General features: G+C 39.4%; 1 protein-coding gene across 3 annotated transcripts in view; it reads left to right on the top strand.

Annotated features, from left to right (window-relative positions):
• The window catches only part of ctnna1 (catenin (cadherin-associated protein), alpha 1), a 110,046-nt gene that overhangs the window by 58,838 nt on the left and 27,928 nt on the right, over positions 1 to 23,280 (top strand). For all 3 annotated transcript variants that reach the window (XM_069898885.1, XM_069898887.1, XM_069898886.1), the window contains exon 8: positions 19,933 to 20,013. In XM_069898885.1, coding sequence (XP_069754986.1) covers positions 19,933 to 20,013 — 81 coding nt within the window. The remainder of the gene's footprint in view (positions 1 to 19,932; positions 20,014 to 23,280) is intronic.

Consider the following 23,280-nt stretch of genomic DNA (forward strand, 5'->3'; position numbering starts at 1 on the left):
TGCATTGCTTCTGTAAAATTTCAGAAAGAGATTCACTTTTAGTACCCATAGAAGTGATCCAAACCATGTGGAAAAGGGTCAATAAGCAGCTGCGCAGCCGAACCTTATCTTGTCCCATCCTGATAGTTGTGAGTGCACTTTCAACAGAAGGCCACTTTTTATTCATCTGATCTCTTTGAATCCACACGGATTAGGACTTTACATTTGGTACCCAAAGGAAAGTGGCAGATTGAATATTAAGACCCTTTAATTGTGGCATGGAATTCAAGGTAACTAACTTAATAAGGAAGAATTAATGAGACATAATTTTATTGTCAGAATATTATAAACTTTGCCTTCCATGTCTTCAGTCATTCATATCATGTACATGGTTAAGCATTCATTCTTTTTGTCATATTAACGAGACTCCCTACCTCCATGATCTTTAGCCCTAAAAGTAGCATCTCAGCCTTGATTTCAACATTGTGGGTTCAAGGGACATGTTATTCACATAAGAACATTTTAGTAGAAACTGGGAAAATGCTGTATTGGAGTTGATATCTTTCGCTTCGTGTCAAACTGAAGCCTGAACGTCCCAGAGGGTTGGAGGTGAATCTTTGAGGAAGAGCAGGATAGATAGTTCTCCTTTGTGGCTTGAGCACGATTTATCCTTCAGCCAATTATCTGGTTATTTATCTCATTGCTGTATGTGAAATATTGCTGTGTTCAAGTTAACTGTCTTAAAATATAACAGTGTGTGTGCTTCAGAAACTATCATTCGGTTTGAATTGCTTTGACATGTATAGAGAATTGGTAAACATATTCCACTTCTCCAATACATTTCAAAATTTGAGCACAGAAATAATAAGAAATAACAATAGCAGCAAAACTATGGGCAATATGTTAAAATATTCTTGCCCATACAGCTTTAGATTGCTTCTTAGATGAGTGTGTCAATTCAAATTCTATACATTTTTGTCATAAATGTAATGTATTTTTAAAAATATTTTATTGAATGGATCCTTTCACACTTTTCCAATTATGAACACGACAGCAAGTTTCTAACATAGTACAATAGGCAATGTTGTGGAAAGGAGTATCACTTGCTCTGGAATTTTAGTAATCCAGACATGTCCAGGGATTTAGTCAGCACAGAAAAATTGGTACTCAACACAATTTGAAAAATGTTCAGTTTTATTGTTTTGTAAATAATGCTTCTCATTAGACTCAATTTTATTGAACATTAACCTTGATACTACAATGGCATAGAATTTTGTTATCAGTAGCATGCATTAAACTGAAATAAAGGATCTTAGACATTTTTCTGATATTAAATTTAATTATAAAACTATAGTATTTGATAATTAATGGTATGGAATTTTAAAAATTAACAACAAAGATTTTTAAGTAGTTTGGGTGCAGAGTTCAAGTTGGAAGTAATGCAATTCGCCTATCATCACAATCGTTCCACAGCAGATGCTCACCACTCAGTTCTGGATCATCTTGAAACCAGCAATTCATACATATGGCTGCTCTTCATTGACTACAGCTCAGTCTTCAATACCATTATTCCCTCAGTGCTGGTCAAGAAGCTACAAAATCTAGGCTGCTGTACCCAACTCTGCCACTGGAACTTCAACTTTCTCATTGGAAGTCCACAATTGGTACAAATAGAAAATAACATCTCCTCACTGATTATCAACATAGGACGAGTGCTTAGCCCACTGCTCTACTCATTATGCAGCATGACTGTGTGGCCAGGCACAATTCTAATGCTATCTACAAAGTTTGTTGATGACACCACAGTTGGTGGCAGAATCACAAACGGCAGTGAGGAAGCATATAGGAGGGAGATGGATCAGCTCTTTGAATGGTGTAACGACAGCAACCTTGTGTTCAACGCCAGCAAAACCAAGGAGATTATTGTGGGTTTCAGGAGGAAGTCGGGGGACATGATTCAGTCCTTCCTCATTGAGGGCTCAGTAGTGGAGAGGGTCAAGAAGTTCAAATTCCTGGGTGTCGTCATCTCTGAGGCTCTGTCCTGGAGCCTCCATGTTGCCAGTGGCTATACTTTGTGAGGTGTCAGATGTTACTGAAAACTCTAGTAAACTTCTACAGGTGGACTGTGGAGAGCATTCTGGCTGGTTGCATCACTGCCTAGTATGGAGGCACCAGCTTTCAGGGCAAGAATAAACTCCAGAGGGTTGTTAATTGGCCTGCGACATCACAGGTATCAGAATTTAATTCAATCGAGGACATCTACATGAGGCAGTGTCTTAAAAAAACAGCCTCTATCTTCACCAGGCCCTCTTCACTCATCAGGAAAAAGGTACAGGAGCCTAAAGATAAACAATCAACCACACAAGGACAGCTGCTTCCCTGCTGCCATCAGATTCCCGAATAATCAATGAACCAAAGACACTGCCATACTTTTTGTGCCCTATTCTTGTTTTTTTTAATAGTAATGTTGTAAGATGGTTTATGATATGAATGTTTGCATTATAATGTTGCTGCAAAACACCAAATTTCATGACTTGTTCATGACAAAACTGATCATGTCATTCCTTGCAATAAAAACACAACGCTGGAGCAACTCAGCAGGTCAAATCGTGTCCTTTACATAGTAGAGATAAATAACCAGTGTTTCAGGCTTGAACCATTCAACAACGCATGAATAAAATGTAGACAAAACTGGCACCTGCCTACATTTTGGTCATCCCTTGATGACTGGCTCAATCATGGAATGTATGTTATGTATCTTTATCTTTGCTAAATAAAGTACACTGTTTGACCTGCTGAGTTTCTCCAGCCTTGTTTTTACCTCAATCATGGTGTCTGCAGACTTTCATGTTTTACTCCTACTTTGTAGTGTTATCAATGCTGTGCTAAAAATTCGGCTCCGAATCATGGGTCCTCTACCGGCACCACCTACGGCTCCTAGAACGCTTCCACCAGCGTTGTCTCCGCTCCATCCTCAACATCCATTGGAGCGCTTACATCCCTAACGTCGAAGTACTCGAGATGGCAGAGGTCGACAGCATCGAGTCCACGCTGCTGAAGATCCAGCTGCGCTGGATGGGTCACGTCTCCAGAATGGAGGACCATCGCCTTCCCAAGATCGTGTTAAATGGCGAGCTCTCCACTGGCCACCGTGACAGGTGCACCAAAGAAAAGGTACAAGGACTGCCTAAAGAAATCTCTTGGTGCCTGCCCCATTGACCACCACCAGTGGGCTGATAACGCCTCAAACCGTGCATCTTGGCGCCTCACAGTTTGGCGGGCAGCAACCTCCTTTGAAGAAGACCGCAGAGCCCACCTCACTGACAAAAGGCAAAGGAGGAAAAACCCAACACCCAACCCCAACCAACCAATTTTCCCCTGCAGCCGCTGCAATCCGTGTCTGCCTGTCCCGCATCGGACTTGTCAGCCACAAACGAGCCTGCAGCTGACGTGTACTTTTACCCCCTCCATAAATTTCGTCCGCGAAGCCAAGCCAAAGAAGCTAAAAATAAAAATCTCACTAAAAGTTGCATCAGGATAGTACGCAAAAAAAATAAAGGAACTATGAAAGAAGGCATTTGCAGCAATACTGCCAACTGCACTGACAGATGGTAGAGTAAGCAGTTAACTTTATGAATGTATTTTGCATTGAGATTACAATTGCATTTTGGAGCTCCAGTTAAATGTAGTAATTGATGATAGAGTAATTATGTTTAGAAGTCTGAGATGCAGAATATTTTTCAGTTTATCTTTGCACCCATATGCTTGTGATTTCACATTTTTTAAGATATGCAAATACTATACTGTTGAAAAGTAAGTGTCTAACACTTGCTGACTCTTCTGGCACAAATGCATTTTGGTTTTTGGGAGCAATTTTCTTCACAATCGAGGTTCTCCTCTATCTAAAACTGATTAAAGGGGCAGATGGTGGGCCAGTATCACAACCTGCTTTTGTCATCTCAATTGTAAATAGTCTTAATTATTTAAAAGCAATTAGTCAAGCAGAAAATAAAAAAACTGGCCATCCTTTGCATTCATTTTTTCCTCCCAATGCTTGGCCATCAAATCTATTCTAGCTCTCGATAGGTATCCATCAGTCCAATTCTTTTGGTTATTTATCCCCAAATGCCTTCTAAATCCCATTTCTCCTGCCATCACGTGCACCTTGCTTATTATCAGTAGCTAATTAACACACAAGCATATTTTTGACATATGGGCAGAGGCCAAAGCATCACAGCCATGGAGAGCACACACTCAATCAGGATCACATCTAGGTTGCTTGAGCTTGGTGGCAGGAGGTCTTAACTCCTGTTATAATTGTAACGTCAGTTCTCATTCTTAAAACAACTTTTAAGAGATTCAAATAGAATTTTTTTGTTGTGTTTGCCTTGTTCCAATGATGTATCTCGCAGCAAATGTCTGATGAAGACAATCTGGCAAAAAAGGTGATGCTGGTTCAGACCCAAATTTTCTTGACCTTTTTCCTGGTATACTTGAATTTTCCAATTCAAGAAAATCAATGATAGGAAGGTGTCATGAGAAAATTAATGGGTATCAATGGAGGGAAAAAAAAACAAGTTGATACGATGTGTCCTGTTTTAGAGGGTGGCGAAAAAAAAATAACAGAACATGATCCATTTGACCTGGAGGGCAGTAGAGTAAGAAAGTAAAATTAAGATAACCCTGAGTGCCTTAAGTGCCACATGATGGTAAATTTGTTCATTTATTAGTTTTTTCTGAACTTGTGGCCAGTATGTTGATGATAATTAATGTTAGTGTGCAGGAAATCTGAAATAAAAAGAGAAAATTATTGAAATAACTTCTGTTTGTGGCCTGCTTAGTTCTTCCAGCAATTGTGTGTATTGAAAATGCTGAAAACACCTGGCAGTTTAGACAGAATTATGGAAAGAGAATATTTTGATGTTTCAAGTTAAAATCCTTCAACAGAAGTTGAGGGATGGATGGATAAAATATATTAAAAAAAAATTCTGATGGGTCTGACCAAATAATAATGTTAAATGGAAGATTATACTGCTTTAACTATGTATTGCTAGTCAAAAAGTGTGACCAACAGGCCATTCTATACCTGAAAAAATAAAGCAATAATTTTGGGCAACAAGGATTAGTTCAGATGCAGGTGGATAGAACGAGTTGTCTAACATTGGAAAATTTGAAATCATAATTTGAATGTTGCAGAATGCCCAGACAAAAGATCTCAAACTTGCATGGGACTTGTACTTACAGCATAAGAGACCATACATGGGGCATTATGTACCATTTACAGGTCCTTTGGAAAGTGATCATTCGATCACTGTTGTAGATCTTTCATTGTAATAACAATTTACAGCACGGAAACAGGCCATTAGGCCCTTCTAGTCCGCACCGAACCAAACACCCCTCTCTAGTCCCACCTCCCTGCACAATGCCCATAACCCTCCATCTTCTTCTCATCCATAGACCTGTCCAACCTTTTCTTAAATAATACAATTGACTCCGCCGCCACTATTTCTCCCGGAAGATCAGTTCACACGGCTACCACTCTCTGAGTAAAGAAGTTCCCCCTCATGTTACCTCTAAACCTCTGCCCCTTAATTCTTAACTCATGTCCTCTTGTTTTAATCTTTCCTCCTCTTAACGGAAATAGTCTATCCACATCCACTCTGTCTATCCCTTTCATAATCTTAAATACTTCTATCAAATCCCCTCTCAACCTTCTACGCTCCAAAGAATAAAGACCTAATCTGTCCAATCTCTCCCTATACTCTCGATGCTTAAACCCAGGTAACATTCTGGTAAACCTCTGCACTCTCTCCACTCTGTTTATATCCTTCCTATAATTAGGCGACCAGAACTGCACACAGAACTCCAAATTAGGCAGCACCAACGTCTTATACAGTCTCAACATCACCTCCCAACTCCTATATTCCATGCAATGATTGATAAAGGCCAGCATACTAAAAGCCTTCTTCACCACCCTATTCACGTGAGTTTCTACCTTCAGGGAACGATGTACCGTAACTCCTAAATCTTTCTGCTCTTCTGTATTCATCAATGCTCTCCCATTTACCACGTATGTCCTGTTCTGATTCTTCTTACCAAAATGAAGCACGTCACACTTATCAGCATTAAATTCCATCTGCCATTTTTCAGCCCACTTTTCTAAGCAGCCCAAATCCCTCTGCAATCCTTGAAAACCTTCTTCATTATCCACTATTCCACCTATCTTAGTATCGTCTGCATATTTACTAATCCAATTTACCACCCCATCATCTTGATCATTAATGCATATAACGAACAACAATGGGCCCAATACAGATCCTTGAGGCACACCACTGGTCACCGGCCTCCAACCTGACAGACAATTATCCACTACCACTCTCTGGCCTCTCCCTTTCAGCCAATGTTCAATCCATTTGACTATCTCAAAATTTATACCTAAAGACTGCACCTTCTTAACTAACCTTCCATGTGGTACCTTAACAAAGGCCTTACTGAAGTCCATATAGACAACATCCACTGCGCTACGCTCATCCACATTCCTAGTCACCTCTTCAAAAAATTCAATCAGATTGGTCAAACATGACCTTCCTCCCACAAATCCATGTTGAGTGCCACATTGTGAACACTGAGTGTTTGTACACTAGATCGGAAGAAGTGCAAGTGAAGTGCTGCATCTGCTGTCTGGATCTCTAAATGATGGAAACAGATGAATAGATAGGCATTGCATCTTTTACTGCTGCATGGGTAAGAATAATATAATAGTGGTTAATCGGAAAGGAATAGTAGACCAGGAAATCACAGAAGAGTGATCCTTTCGGAATGTGGAGAGGAGAATGTCTTGTGAAATCTTATTGGTGTTGATGGAAATTCCAAATGATCTTTTGAATGCAGAAGTTAGTGTGATGAAAAATAAGGACTGGAATGTTTGTTTTTGCTCTTTCTGGGGTGAGAAATGAGGTGATGCTCATTAGTATACTGTCATAATCCAGAGGTCAGAACTAATGATGCAAAGATTTTAATTCAAATCCTTCTCTGAATACAGTACAACTCCGATTATCCAAAATGGTCAGGACTTTTTGTTGAAGAACTGGTCATTTAAAAAAAAACAGCCCAGTAGCAACAGCAAACCACATATTAATGTTTAAACAACAACAAACAACAAGGGAAGGCTTTTTAAGCATTAAAATAATGTTTAATTCTCAAAAAAATAATTGTTGGATGCCACCGATCTCTGACATGGACCAACTGCAGCTGCTGATCCTCGGGGAGGCTTCCCAGGCCAGTGGATCATTTATTGGTGAGTCAGTGGGCTCTTGCCTCCCTGGTCACTGGAGCTCCTGAGTCCCAACTCCAAATTCTCCCCTAAGCCTACCACACACTCACACCAGGGAGTCCGGTGTGCGGTAATAGGCCGAGGGGGAGGGTTTGGCGTTGGGTGCTCCATTGTGCTGAGGAGGGAGGAAGGGAATGCCACTGAGCCCGAGGTCCTGCTACTACCCGGGAGGCCGCTCTCCTTGATGACACCAGGACAAGGGATTCTTCTGAACACTTGCAACTGGGAGATAGTGGCATGCAGGGGAAGGTAAAGAAGAAATGGGAAAGAGAGGGGGGGGGGGGGATTTACTTTAACTAAGGACAATTGTTCTTATTTCATGTCGAGTAAAATTTTTTTCAATCTGTGAAGTCAGTTCAGCTCTGGGGGGAAAAAGTTTGGATAAATGATGATTTCTGATTTGTTTCAGATATCCTTATTTATCTGATAATTTTTTAAAAAATCTGATAAATAATTGGAGTTGTACTGTATAAACTTTTCTGCTGCCAGTTATTTAGATCTTCGTTCCACATTTAGTTGCTACTTGATGGATTGTCATTAAAACCTTTTCTGCTTATTGAGTTTCACAAACTTATTCTCTCAAATGTCTCCGCTCCGGTATCTTAATTGGGAATCTTGCCTTACAGTCTGTTTATGCAAAAACAAAACCTGACAACTCATTCTCATAATTATAACTTTTGGTCAATATCAGTCAGATTTCAGATTCATGACATCACACCACCCGGAGATTCTTTTTTCCTGCGGGTGTGGCGGAATTGCCACTTATTGGTAGTGCAAAAAAACAGGTGGCAGCAATTGGGACAAAATGGTCTCAGGGTCCACAAAATTGCCTCTGCGCACCATGTCATCTGGTATTAGTTCTGAAACTACCAATTCTCTCAGTTGTTGTCCATGTTTGCACCATTCAGTTACAAGGGCAGAACTATGTGCATCAGGGGAATTTTGGTGTTTATTGGTAGCTTGGTTAGAACACCAACTGATCAAGCTTGTTGTCCAGAAGGTGAAGTTGAGGGAATACTTAACCTTGCCCTCCTACCAAGCCTTACACCATGAATGAATTCATTCCAGTTGACCTCTCACAAATAATTTTTGTCGTTTTAAATTTGAAAACTTTGTGCCATATTATCTGTGGTTGTCCAGATCTCGTTCATGTACTAGAACAGTCAGATCAACTGCTTACTTGGTTTCTATCCAGAATTATTTTTAAGAAATATTGTTAAATAAACCAATATGGATTGGTTTTTCAATTTACACTTGTATTTAATTTGTAATTATGTATATGACATGACCTGTTATTGTATTAGGAGACTTTATATGTAAGATTTATATGTTAAACTCAATAAAAATATTTTGAAAAGAAAGAAACTTTCTGATTATGCCTTCATCAGAATTGTTCCAACATCTTTGTCAACCCAAGATAAAATGTTAACTCTGATTTCTTGGCATTGTTTCCTCTTTCATCTATGCTAAAGAATGCTAAACTGCTTGTTACTACTATATTTTCTTGTGGGAAGCATAGTTTGAGAAGCTTATAAGCAGCGATACGAGAACAAAGTAAAATATAAATAAAGCAGTTGGGATCTGAAGAAAGGTTGGAATTAAGTTTGCCTCCTTTTAAGTTGCAGGATTTTTTCAACTTAAAATTGGGAGAATTTCTTATTTACAGTGTGTCCAAATACAATTAGATTTTAAAGCACTGGTAAAAATGAGTTGCTTGAAAGTTATAATCATTATTTTAACCTTTGTAGCTTTGCCACATTGTTTAGAGTAGATGTATACTAATCAACTGACTTGCCTGTGAGGAGCTATTATTCCGTCAGGAAAAAAAATGAATGTTTGGGATATAGAACCAGCTATTACATTGTATTCTATGCCAGTTATAATGGGAAATAAGAATTTTTTTTCAAGTAGAAGCAGGAGTAGGCCATCAAGCCCATCAGCCTGCTCCACATTCAATAAGATCATGGTTGATCTGGCTGTTGCTTCAGCTCCACTTAAGCACCTGTTCCCTATTACCTAAAGTTCACCAATTGTTCCAAAATTAATCTATCTAGTTCTTAAATGCATTTAATAGGGTAGCCTCGTTTGTTACATTTGGGCAGAGAATTCCACAGGTTCATCAGTCTCTGCAAGTAGTTCATTCTGATCTGTCATAAATCTGCTCTTGAGAAGGTTGAGGCTGTAGTGTTGAAAGAACACACACATGAGGAGTTGAAGTTGAAGGCTGATTTATTGCACTGGCAGCTCTGATTATATTTCTTTCCCTGCTGTTGATGACGAGTGATGTAACGGCAGCACTGATCTCCAACTGGGCGGCGTTCCTGCATGCAGGTGGTCACCAGGGATGAAGGTCATTGGCCCCGCGAGGACTGTGCTGTTGTCGCATTTGTCATCCGTTTTGTGTACCAGGTCAAGTCCCGTCTCTTCCCCCCCCCCCCCCCCCCCCAGTTCTGTCTCACCTGCTAATAGAGTCCACCTCACTGCTTCCAGCTTGCCTACTTTTGTGTTTTTGTAAGATTATCCCATCATCCTTCTAAATCCCAGTAAGTATAGTCCCAGGCAACTTGATCTCTCTAACTTCACCTTCATTTCCAGAATTGACCTGGTGAGCCTCCCTTGCACTAGCTCTATAGCCAGTATATTCTTCTCCAGTAAGGATATGAAAATTGCAGATACAGCCTTGCCAAAACCCTCTGCAATTGCAGCACAGCCTCCCTGCTCTTAAATCCAATCCAAGCCAATATCCCATTTGCCTTGATTATCTGCTGCAATTGCAAACCAACTTTTTGTGATTCATGTCCAAGCACTCTCAGGCCTCTGCACAAGAGAATGCTGCATATTTTTTACATTTTTCTTGTATGGTGTAGTATTCTGGGGCCACACCAATTTACTTTTTTTTGTAATATAGATCAAAATCTCACTGATATAAATGGAAAAGCAGAATAACTTTTCAATAGCTTGAATGATATAGAGGATGCTTGTTTCAAACTACAGTGGTTTACTTTCCCCCCGCCCCCAACTTATCGTGATTTCACTTTTCTGTATTTTCAGTCACCGTGGTCCGAGAGAGAGAGAGAGAGAGAATAACTTTTATTACAGTATATTGATATAATTGTTCTTTTTTATTGTTAATTTCTTACTGTGCCTAATTTATAAATTAAACTTTATATAGGAAAAAGCATAGCGTATATGTAGGGTTCAGTACTATCTGTGGTTTCAGGCATCCGCTGGGGACCTTGGAACATACCCCCATGCAGATAAGGGGGACTACTCTACTCGTCAATTTTCTAATTGATTATTGAATTAACATCTAACTCGCATTCACTTTCTAGTTTTTAACACAATCTGAAGTCTCCCATGTACCATGATATTCTGTATATGTCTATGTTCTTTTAGTTTTATAATCTTTTAATCATATGTTCCTATCTCTAGGACATTTTCTGACTCCACTAAGTTTTAAATAATGCCAGAATAAATTTTGCAATTTCACTCAAAAAAAAAACTTCATAAATGGTCTTTCCTAAGAACTTATGAAATTATTTCAATCTTTCCTTTGGCGTCTCGGGCATTTTTCTATTCTTCACATCACTCCTTTCTCTATATCAAAGTTTGTAAAGCAGTTTTGTTTTGCTCCTTTTTATATATACATTTCTGAAATGTGATGTGAACATAATGTACAGTAATTGAATATAGCCAGATGTATTGGGTATTACATAGATGGTCATTTTAGCTACCAGAATAACCTACGACACAGAAATTCTAAAAATTGGATTGAGTAGTTTCTGATTAAGCTAAGGGTTTTAAGTCTAAAGCGGACATTAGGATTCAATTGAAGTTTATATCTACAAGTTTAAGCATTTTGCATAAAGATTTTTTTACAAAAGATTTCTTGGATAACAAATAACTAATTTTTAAACTTGTTAACTTGCAAATCAACATGGGTATTAAAGTTCTCTTTCAGCACAGTGCGTATTCCCAGAAGGACTAAGGCAGTTCGTCTGCCCAGTTGGGCCCCTTGAACTGGGCCATTGGGCTGCTTTTAAGGGTCTGGTACCGACCGCTCCACCAACTTGCTGGCTTGTGGGTGATATGCCATGGTATGGGGGAGTTGGGTTTCTAATAGTTTGGTTAGCGCCACCCATGATGACTTTTGAAAATGTATAAAATGCTATGTAAAATTCATGGAAATAATTAGTAATAACATTACTTTGAACTTGAATGGAATCTTTTTCTGATGTAGACCGAATTTAAGTAGTCTCAAAGAAACTCATGTTACCAATATCTGGTTTATTGTGGTGGTAGCTGAACATCTCAGGCCTTTTTACTTTGTATGGTGATTGTAGTCTTGGCTTTTATTAGCAAAAACAATGTGCTATTCTTGATTGACTTTTAAAAATCCATGGATTTGAAATTTAATTCTTAGGAATTACATTTAAATTGCTGGTAGATTATTAGCCTGGCAATGCAACACCAACTATTAAGGACCACTGATTTTAAGGACCCTGAAGTCCTCCAACAAGAGCACTATGGAAAGGACACTGGCAGGTTGCATCACAACCTGATGATGAGTGCCCAGAAAAACAGCAGGCTGCAGAAGGTAGCAAACAGAGCATCTATGTGAAGGCGGACCTCGAGAAGGCACCCAACGTCATAAAAGGCCCCCAACACCTTGGTCACAACTCTTCTCTGATGCCTTCGGGAAGAAAGTACAGAATCCTGAAGACCTGCACCTCAAGGTTCAAAATGGTTCCTTTCCCAGTGACTATCAGGCTCTTGAACCTTTCCTTGTTACATGATAATAAAGTACTCAGAATCACAAAAGATCTGACTACACTATTGTAATGCGACTTTTGCACTATGGTAACTGGATATTTATTTATGTTTTATATTATCTTTTTCCATCGGGTAACTTCATGCACACTATTGCAGCATGAAAATTTTTTAGTGCCATATGTACATTGTATAATGTATATGATAATAAGCTCCTGATCATTATTAGAATATTTGATCCCTCTATCTTGCTGAGAATGATCAGGAAATGGCCAGGAGATCACAGAACTTTGTAGTCTGAAATACAAGACTCTTCTGGGGTAGAAATTTGCTAATTAATATATGTATGGATTCCTCAAGGCCAACTGCAATCTTGAGCCCAAGTCCTAACTCACTTAAAACCTTGAATGGAAAATAACTTGTCAAAATCAGAGATAATTATTGACCTGCTGAAAGGAGCAGTTTGAACAACTTGCAATTAGACACTTAATTCTTGATCTGAGCAACCATTACTTTATTCGACATCAAATTATCTGGTTCACTTTCTTTGCTTCTAACCAATGTGAATTTGAAAAGACAATGTCAGTTGAAGAGCAGAAAGATCTAAAAAGTTGACTGTATTTCTACTGAATTTGCAATTGATGGAGTCAATTCAGACAAATTCATAATCATTTTTCCCATATCTATAAAGCAAAATAGGTGTGTTCTTGTGACCAGAACCATGTTCAGTACTCAAAAGTGCATTCTTGCCAAAGTCTTGCACAGATGTAATGTGGCATACCTGCCCCTGTACTTATGACCGTGACCAATGAAGCCAAGTGCCATATACCTTCTTCACCACCCTATCTACCTGTGTTATCACTTTATTGGGCTAATTTCCCTGTACTTCCCCCATCTGTGTTCTACATCATTCTCCAGGGCCTCAACATTTACTGTTTATGTCCTGGCCTGATTTAACTGACCAATATGTATCACTTTGCATTTATCCAAGTTAATTTCATCTGCCATTCCATTGTCCACTTTCCCAGTTTATCTTGTAGTAATTGTAGATGACCTTCTTCACTGTTACTTCAATGTTGGTGTCCTATGCAAACTTACTAACCCACCGTTGGAGTTGTCCATTTACATTCCCAGTAGCTGAAGAGCTGCACTCCAAATTGCATGGAAACTTTATTGAGAGATGCAATGGTGACAATCTTCATTCTTCAGCTTTCCTTGGAAAAATGATGCAGGGATCAGCACCAATACAATGGTGTGGATAGATGGTGAGATATTTTTCGCCATGATAGAGATAACTAGAGGGCATGGGTTTAAGATTAGGAATGGGAGATATTTTCCACTGGAGGATGGTTGCAGTTGGAATGTGCATTCTGGAAATGTGGTGAAGGAAGGTATTCTAAGCATTTATAAGGAGCATCTAGACAGCCACTTTAATGGCCAAGGGAGAGTAATCTGCAGTCCAATTGAAAAGTTGGTTATATTGGTATTTGATGGTCAAAGGGCATGTTCCAGTCATTTGACTGACAGTAGGTAGCCCTCTTCGATCTTGGTCAACCCTTCAGTCTTTTAAATTGATTTAAAAGCTAAGAAGCATCTTGCATCTGCTTCAAGATGGTATGCAAAGCATGATTTTAACTCTCAATTCAAAAAGGCTTCAATGCTCTTTTCCCATCTTCCTCACTGCATTGCTGGACATGACCTCCAACGGTATTCTTGGTAGATTCTCTCTTGAGATAGAGGGTGACCTGTTTGCACTCTAGTTCAATACATTTTGAAGTGACGTACAAAAGCAATTTGGACTCCACACTCGAATCCTTTTGAGGGGGTGGTGGGTGGATTTGTGCATTTTTTTTAATGCTTCTGATTTCTGTACTAGATAATGAACACTGTTCACATATTTTCTCCACACCAGAACCAATTTTAATTATTGAGCTGCAGTATGCAGGTGCTTGCAAATGTGGTTGTTCAGATGCCAAACTCCAAGTGATCATTAATAATTTGGAACTTGCATGCCTGCAGAACAAAGGTCCTCTCATAACCTGCCCTTACTGCATAACCTCAGACTGAAAACGAAGGACAATGATGAGGCCATGGAAAATGCAAACAGCATCCCATAGTCTGATTACTACCTATCAATGAAAGCTGTCATTGATAATTATTCAGTATCATTGTCAGTACACAAGAACAGCCCTGGCTATTGCAAAAATGAAAATTCCAGAAGTACATTAATGATTCGGAGTTACCTCTGCTTCTGAGATGCGAACAATCCAAGCAGACATCTCTTAGCACTTGATAGAGATCATCAACACGGTTTCTTCAATTCTCCAAAATCCAAACATAGGCTCATTTACACTCCTATGCTTTCAATGGCAAACTGCACAATTCTCATGCCCAATACAAAACTTCTGAAACTGGTGTGAAGTATTAAGCTTCATCATAGCAAGAGTTTGACGGAAGGGGGGGTGGGGGGAGGGAGCATGTTTTCAAAACCTTCTTGTAAAGTTTAGCAACTACACTAAGTTGCAAGAATCCTTGCCCAAAACCTGCTTGAAATGAAGAAGCAGCATCTGCGATCAGAGTTCAGAAGACCAGCATAAAGGGTGGAAGTTTCATGTCCTCACTCAAGTTACCCATCTGTCTGTCCCAAAAACTATCCCTCACCACAGCAACAGAATCACAGTCCCTCATTGGCCTCATTAAGCACATCAAAATCCACAAAACTGGAATAGAAACAAGTCATCCTTGATCCCAAAGGGCTGTGTACGATGACACCTTTTATGCTGAACTTCATTCACAACTGTTTCACGTCCTGTGTAACTAGCTTATTTAGAATCCAACTCTGAATATACATGAGTATTCTTTATATGGTTCCCAGTGGATGCAGTTCACAATAGGGATCTTTTGTGAATCATGTTTTCAACATTTTGCCAAACTTTCTGTTTAAAGGATCGTGCTGTTTAGTTTCAATGCTTAAGTTCATCATGTCACCCTCACTGCATGTAAAATCATAATTTCTAATAATCCCCAATGTTTTGTGTGTGGAAGGGTCCATTATTTTCACAATAAATTTGTTTTGAAGTGAACGTATTTCTCCTTGAAATAACTGTTTTCCCTCCTTTTAACTCCACCCGAACCTTTCTCATTAAACTGCTGTTTACTGGCTTAAAAGGCAAAATGTATATGTTCTTATACTGCTACCACAAGGAGGAGCACAAGAATGGTTGAGAAAGCTTGGACAAGATTGTCCCTTTGGTTTGGAGGAATAGGCAAGAAACATTTTCTGTGCAGCACAGCTGTAAATTGGTAACTGTTGGCAAGTATTCAATCTTGCATTTCCATTGAATGACGATAGTTGCTGCATAACACCAACTAACTTGGTGAGTTTCTATCATAAAAATGGCACTTCTTTGATTCTTGTGAAATATCTTGTACAGCAAGATTTTGCATCTAATCAATTAATCTTTATTTTAAATAGACACCCCAAAAGGCTATTTGCACAAAATTGAACCTAGTCCAATGAGCTTGACAAAATAAGTTGGATGGAAGAAATGTTTGTGATTTTTCACTGGTTTTATTATTTTAAATATTAAGCACTTAATCTGACAATGCTAATTTTTAAATTGCTACCGAATTTACCAGGTTGATTCCTGGAATGTTATGAAAATTTCCCCGTCAGGAGGATGGGGCAGTGCTCTCAAGCTTAAAAGAATGAGATTCAATTCTAATGATATGTTTTTAAAAGAAAAGGCTTTTCTGGTTTTGATGATGGCTGGAATTAAGCATCGACCACTCAGGATTTCTGTAGCCATAGAGTAGTGAAATCTTTGAAATTGTTCATTCACGATGGCTTTGTAGCTTCATTAACAATATATTCAAGGCAAAGATAATATATTTTTGGAGGTAAAGGAAATCAAAAGATATGGGGTTAATGCATGAAAGTGGCAATGATGTGAAAAGATCAACCTCAATCTTAATGAAATCCCATGAAACCAATGGGATCTCTCTGTCTACTGTTCTTGGTGACCTTTATCAAGATTAGGAATATATTTTTGTCTAATTCACTTCACAAATGTTGTATTGCAGTGAATGACCAATTGAAACAATATTAGTAGAGAAAAAGATACATTGCCATTTAAAATCATGGAATTATTGTTTAAGATATGAATCCCAACACTTAATTTTGTACGTGCTGTTATGTCATGGTCTGTGCACTAATTTGGAGTTTAAAAATTCCCATTATCCGTCACTTATGGAGATTCCAGATGTTGGTTGACAGACTCTTCCAATGCCAACTATTACAGCTGCATTAAGAACACACTGTTTAAAAGACAGTGCAAAATATAATTTTTAAAAATGTGTATAGTTGTCTTTAATTATGTAAAGTTCACTTTAATATGTATCTCCTATAACTTACAAAATTTAAATTCAAGCTCCATGCTTAATGTGCTCCCATCATTATTAACCTGCCATCTCCCAAGCTTACAGATAAAGCTGTAATAATACACTAAATGCTAATAAAGCTAGCCTCTTACTAGCCTGGGAAAGGGAGACACTTTGGGAGAGTTGCCACAGCGGTGAGTGTCATTGGCTAGCTCTTCCTGGGCACTGCCATTTCTTTCCAATGCAACTTCATTGAAACTAAACCACCTTTCTGCTGCTGACACCCTGAGACTCCACGCAAGTGTCCTGGTCAGACTTTCCTCGCACTGACAACCCGATTCACCTTCACACAGGTGTCCTGGTCAGGGCCTTGGTGTACTTTCCTCGCATTGACATCCTGACTCACCTCCAAGCAAGTGACAATAGTAAAAAGAATGTGCACTCATTAGTCACTTTCAGGTGACCAAAATCCCCCGACGTAAGGCTGCATATTATGCCCATATGTGGCTGTTGGGAGGCTACTAGAAAGCTCAGGAGGTGCACATGAGGTGAACTTTGTAACCCTCCTCTGGGAGGGATAATCACCAGAGCACTGAGGTCCCCCTGACACCTGAATGCAGCCGCTTGAAAGCGGCTGCTAAGGGAATGACCATCAGCTGGCGAGCACCTATCAGCCCCCCTCCCAGCTGCCCCTGCCCCCCGGTGCAGGCTGTCAGAGCTGGGGCGGCCCATGCGGGACAACCCCACACTGATCCCACTGCCCCGCTCTCTCCCCACAGCCCTGTATCAGTTCCCACACTGTGGGGCAGCCGGCACGGGCTGTCCCCACACAGATCCCATTGCCCCGTGCTCTCCCTATAGCCCTGTATCAGTCCCCACTCTGTGGGGCAGCCGGGCTGTGTGGGGACTGATACAGGGCTGTGGGGAGAGCGCGGGGTAGTGGGATCAGTGTGGGGGCAGGCCGCCTCAGCTTTGACAGCCTGTGGCGGCTGCCCCAGCTCTTATAGACAGACAGCCATCCCAACCCTGACCACCTAAATGGACAGGTGCTAGAGTGCACTCCGAGCTTTCAGCGCGGGGCAAACTTGTGCATGTCCACTGAAGTCTCAGTGCTCCCTCATGGGGTCTAGCCAGATGGTCTTTATTTATTTCCTCTTTTTGCTGGTTGTTTGCATTTCTGGTTGATTGAATTCAGAGAATGGGGATTTTATTGTAATGTTTTTAATCAAAAAGCATAGTCCATTAATTAAGCATATCTAGTGGTTTAATTTGTGTATTATAGCGACAAAATAATTAACATTTTTTAGCTTCAACGTGTGATTTTTTTTTTGGAAAAAAAGTCATGATTTGGAACATGACTTTTGCAGGAAAGTAATATAGCACACCCTTTTTGAATGAATGGATTGTAATCCCAAACTTTTCTAACATAAATCCCTTTTCCCATTGACTAACTGGTAAATTGGCAGTTCAAAGAACAGGTTCAAAATAGTGTTTTTGCCGTTCACACTGGACCAATTGCCCCATTCACATTGGCATTTTAACCCAGTAATTAACTACCAATCTACCAGTTAACATGTGTGGCGAATCTCATTTAAGCTGCCTGTCTCTCCTCTGGCAAGCCTTACTGTACTAACATTGGCTGTGCATTATCTCTACTGTTAAAGACTCTCCCCTTGGGTATAACTGTGTATGCACCCATTGTCTTTCATTATTGTACCATAAGTTTTGGCTAATAAAATCCATGAATGTTGTTTGACCGCATCGTCTTTGTCTACTTTATCAACTGGCACTACAATATGCCAGTGTGAATGCTTGCGAACCGGCATGCAGACGTCAGATTGGCTGGGAATGAACCACCTCGGGAGGGTTATCATTGCCAATTCGTTTTGAATCGGCATATTGGTTAGCCCAGTGTGAAAGGGACAGAGGGCATGCAGATTGTTACCGCTGGAGGAGAGGCACCCCTTTGCTATGGGATGCTGGGTGGTGAATGTGAAAGGGCACAGAGAACTGGATAACATCAGTCCAGTGTGAATGGCAAAAACACTGTTTTGAACCAGTTTGTTGAACTGCCTATTTACCAGTTAGCCAATGTGAAAAGAACTATGTTATCTCTGTACCCTTTCATACTCACCACCTGGCATCCCAGAGTAAAGGGGTGACATCCAGCACATCCCCGTCCCATTCACACTGGGCTAACTGGAGGCACTTTCAGGAGGCCAAAATGCCCCTATTGTACTCCATGCAGCTGTCAGGTGGCCACCTGAAAGTGGAGCACCCAGCCAGGTGGAGCACCCAGCTAGGTGGAGCCCCTACCTAACTCTCCTCCTGTAGGTATAATCTCCGGCTTCGAGAATCCCCCGTTGCACCTGAGGACCTGGTGTTCGCTCGGACGCGGCTCTCCTTGAGCTAGCACGTTAGGTGACAGAAAGGCGTCTTCTCCGCGGCCACCTGAACGTCCCAGCTGCACTCCCTCAGCTGTGTGTGCTGGCGCATTATCTGCGTCCGAGCACTTGAAAGCATCTTGATATGCTGATTCAAAACAAATCGGTGATGCACCTTCCCTAGTCGGTTCATCCCTGGGGTGATCTGATGCCTGCGTGCCAGTTCGCAAGTGTTCACATAGGCATGTTAACCGATAGATTGGTGGTAAATTACTGGGTAAAAAGTGCCAATGTGAATGGGGCATTTAGGTGGTGTATTAACATTGGATAATTTGTGAAGCAATCTGTACTCAGTTTTACACATACATTTATTGCATTTTTAATGAATCTGGGGCTACTTTTCACTTTCCCTATATGGGAATGTGTTACAGTATATTGAAAATTGGGCAAGATTTCTAAATGGACTGCTGCTTTCCTCTGATAGATTAATTCTTAAAGTAAATGCACAATTCAGCAAGCATAATATATGTGTATCTAGTAGTATGTGATATTAATGTTTGTAGAAGAAAAAATATTTAGCTGAATACATTTTTAATGGTAACTGGAAAGTAAGAAAAGGGTGATAGACCTGTGCTTAGAGTTGAGTTAGATTAAGGTGATGGGCTTTTTCTAAATGACTGAATCCTTCGATTATACAAAGTAATGCTCAGTTGTTGACATCTGAATTATTGCAAGGATGCAGGTGTGACAATGAAGTTAGAAGCTTTCCACTGAACTTTATAGCTTTTAAAATTAAGACTATTTACAGTGTTTTAAGTTTTCACTAATTATAGACTCTGGATTTTGTGGGCCATTATTGTAATGTTTAAAATGTCATGTCATTTTTTTATCCTTTACTAAAGGAGATGACTATATAAGTGGTTTATTAAACAAATTCTGGATTATCTTAATTATTTAAGTTAAAATTAAAAATACTTCTCTGTTACAGATTTTTTAAAAAACATTTACAGGCATATTCTCTCAGACAGATGCTTATTTCTTGTACTGTTACAATATGTGGTATATTAAACTTCATTTTTATTTCAGGCTGGTCGAAAAGAAAGGGGTGATGCGCTGAATGCTGCAATTGATAAAATGACCAAAAAGACAAGGGATTTGCGCAGACAGGTACAGTAAACTTGAGAATTTGCAATTAAAAAGGACCTTCTCCACATTTAAATGGATGCATCATAAATCCTTATTAAAATTAAGTGCTTTTTAAAGTTAGTGCACACAGTTTGAAATTCCTTTAAATTAATTTGCCATTTAAATCTTAGATTCTGGTGTTATCAAAATCTATTCTGAAATTTGTAAATATGCTTGATGGGGCCCCAATTTCTAACCCCCTTTTTTCTGATTTGGGACTATTTTATTGTGTTTAAACCCGGGCAGCTTGTGATTTTGGGCATCCTCACTATCTCATGCAAATTGTGGTCTTGAGACAGAATGGTAATATATATACCAGAGCATTTTCTAAATCTGAGATAGCTCATTTCTTTTGTGGATATAAAATAAAGCTATCTGAAGGTTTCTTTCTTAGTGTTAATCAAAATTTAAAGAGTAGTGTTAAAGGCTTTAATGTCTCAGTGTTTAAATGCAATTTTAAGAACTGTAATTTAGATAATCCAGCATTTAAAATGGTCACATCTCTTAATTTTAAATTAAGATCTCAAAGTACATGTAATTAAGTACATACATCTTGCTTTTCTTGCGTAATTTTTTCAAAGGCTGGAGTATTGAACATGCTTACAAAAATTAAAATTGTGCTTTTAATTGTTTTCTCTCAAATAACAATGTCATATATATAGTTTTCAGTTAAATTTTCTATTCAACATAAAAGCTGCTCAAACAAAAATTGAGTTTGTATCGAGATCCCTTTTAACTTTTTTTTAAATTACATAATGTTGAAGCATAACTAAATTATAGAACTTGCTTTTATAACTTGACAATTCAATTGTTTTGATTATTGAATTGAAAATTTGACTCTGAACCAGGCATCAGAACCAAGGATAGTTCAATCAAAGAAGAAAAATGCAAAATGGCACAGATATCTGGATTGAAGAAATGGAAATCAGTCTGATTGTTACAAAAGTCTTGTGAGAAATAACTTCAACATGGTTTCCAATAAACATAGGAACTATCTACAAATTTTCTGGACACAATTTTCTCTAAACCAGCAATAATTTGGTAGCCTAATTGAATATGTGCAAAATGGTGACATTTTGCAGCTCATCTAAAATTAAAGTCAAGGTGTACAAACCATCAGGCTTTGGGACTTTTCTACATCCTGCCTGATTTAACTTTAAGCAGCGTCACTCAGAACATTCACATTTGTGATACCTTTTCTCCTCATTCTCAGATTTAATACAATCCATCTTTATTTGACTCACAATCTGAAAGGAACCCATTTCGATTGGTATTGCAGAGTTTAAACTAGACATCCAGTTGTGATATTCAAACAATTTGGTTTGTTGTGTAATCTGATATCTCTCTTCATAACTGTAAAACTACTGCAATATCATTTTTAAAAATCTGCTTCTGTAATACACTTCAGGGGAGTAAAATTGCCTTTATCCATTCTGGGCTCAATGTGAGTTCAGGGGTGTAGCAATGTTGACTCTTAAGTCTCTGCATTTGACCCAACAAATAATAGGTTGTACTTCAACCACTGTGTTAATGGAGTAAAAACAAAGCTAACATCTATCTCTTCAAACAGTTGATTTGAACCAAGAATAGTTTGAAAAGCCTTCTAAATAATAGACTAGTGGAGCAACAGATTATAATTGTACTTTCAAAATCCTGTCATGCAATCAGACTTTCCAGTTTGCAATCCCTGGGTGTATTTTACCTCTTCCCCTTCACCCTCTCCTCCTACCCCATTTCTGTCCCGTTCTTCCCCCCCCCCCCCCCCCCCACCCCCCCACCAACCACTACCAATCAGGCTAGCTATCATACTCGATTATCCTAGTGGAAGAGAGTTGGCATGAAAGCTATTGACATCAAATTCAGACTCCATGATGCCTTATGGCATTGCATCAAACGTCGACAAGGAAACCACATACTGCTTGCTATCCAGCAGCACTTCAAACTGACAAATCAAAACTCCCTCACTTTGAACAGCTTTTGCCAACCCCATCTCCAAGAGTAGAAAAGGTAGAAAGTGTATTCTAGATGAGGGAATTCAAAGTTCATCATCACCAACTGATCGGGCTCAGTTCTGAAGATAGGATTTATGATAAGTGGGGAGCAAATTAGCACAAGAAAAATGTTTCATTCTTGCTAATGTAATTATTGCAGGTGCATCAGTCTAAGAAAGCATTGGTGAGAGTAAAGTTTCATTAACACATTGAGGATATGCTTCTTCCTGTGTGGTACTGTCATTGTGGTCAATTGGATAGAGTCAAAGCAAATCTGGCAGGTCAAACTGCATACAGAAAGTGCTGTGCCACCAGCTACAGAATTAAATTCCTTCACATTTGCGATCTCATGGCCCAGAATGTACCTTGTTCTGATCCAATGGTTTTCAAACTTTTTTTCCACTCACATACCAGCTTAAGTACCATATTTTACAAACCAGGCCACCCCCACATGTTATATGTGTGTGCACACTATATGAGAATTTTTTTACCTGTTGAAAGTGCGCACAATTAATAGCGGCCGTGGGAAAGTCAAAGCAGCAATTTATAGCTGGCGTGGGAATATAATAGCAGCAATGAAATAACTTGCGCAATTTATAGTGGCCTTAGGAAAGATGTAATTTATAGCAAGCGTGCGAATGTTACAGCCAGCTTGAGAATGTAATAGCGTAAATGAAAGAACGTGCACAATTTAAAGCGGGTATGGGAAATTTTGATCTTGGAAATATCTCTTTGCACCTTATCAATGTTAATTGCTCAGACCCATCTCTGATGGAGGTGATCAACATATCAAGTGCTTCTGATTTGAGACATCAGAGTTGAGCAAGATTTTAATTCTAAAGTCTGTCTTTGATCTATTTAATTGATTCCTCTACAAAGCTTTTTTTAAATATTTTTACAATTTTAAATGGTATGACATGTTACAATATATTGATATAAAACATTATTGACATGTTATAATCTTCTTTCTTCTTTGGCTTGGCTTCGCGGATGAAGATTTATGGAGGGGGTAAAAGTCCACGTCAGCTGCAGGCTCGTTTGTGGCTGACAAGTCCGATGCGGGACAGGCAGACACGGATTGCAGCGGCTGCAGGGGAAAATTGGTTGGTTGGGGTTGGGTGTTGGGATTTTCCTCCTTTGCCTTTTGTCAGTGAGGTAGGCTCTGCGGTCTTCTTCAAAGGAGGTTGCTGCCCGCCAAACTGTGAGGCGCCAAGATGCACGGTTTGAGGCGATATCAGCCCACTGGCGGTGGTCAATG

This window comes from Narcine bancroftii, chromosome 9, assembly GCF_036971445.1.
Source record: "Narcine bancroftii isolate sNarBan1 chromosome 9, sNarBan1.hap1, whole genome shotgun sequence".
NCBI classification, from domain to species: domain Eukaryota; kingdom Metazoa; phylum Chordata; class Chondrichthyes; order Torpediniformes; family Narcinidae; genus Narcine; species Narcine bancroftii.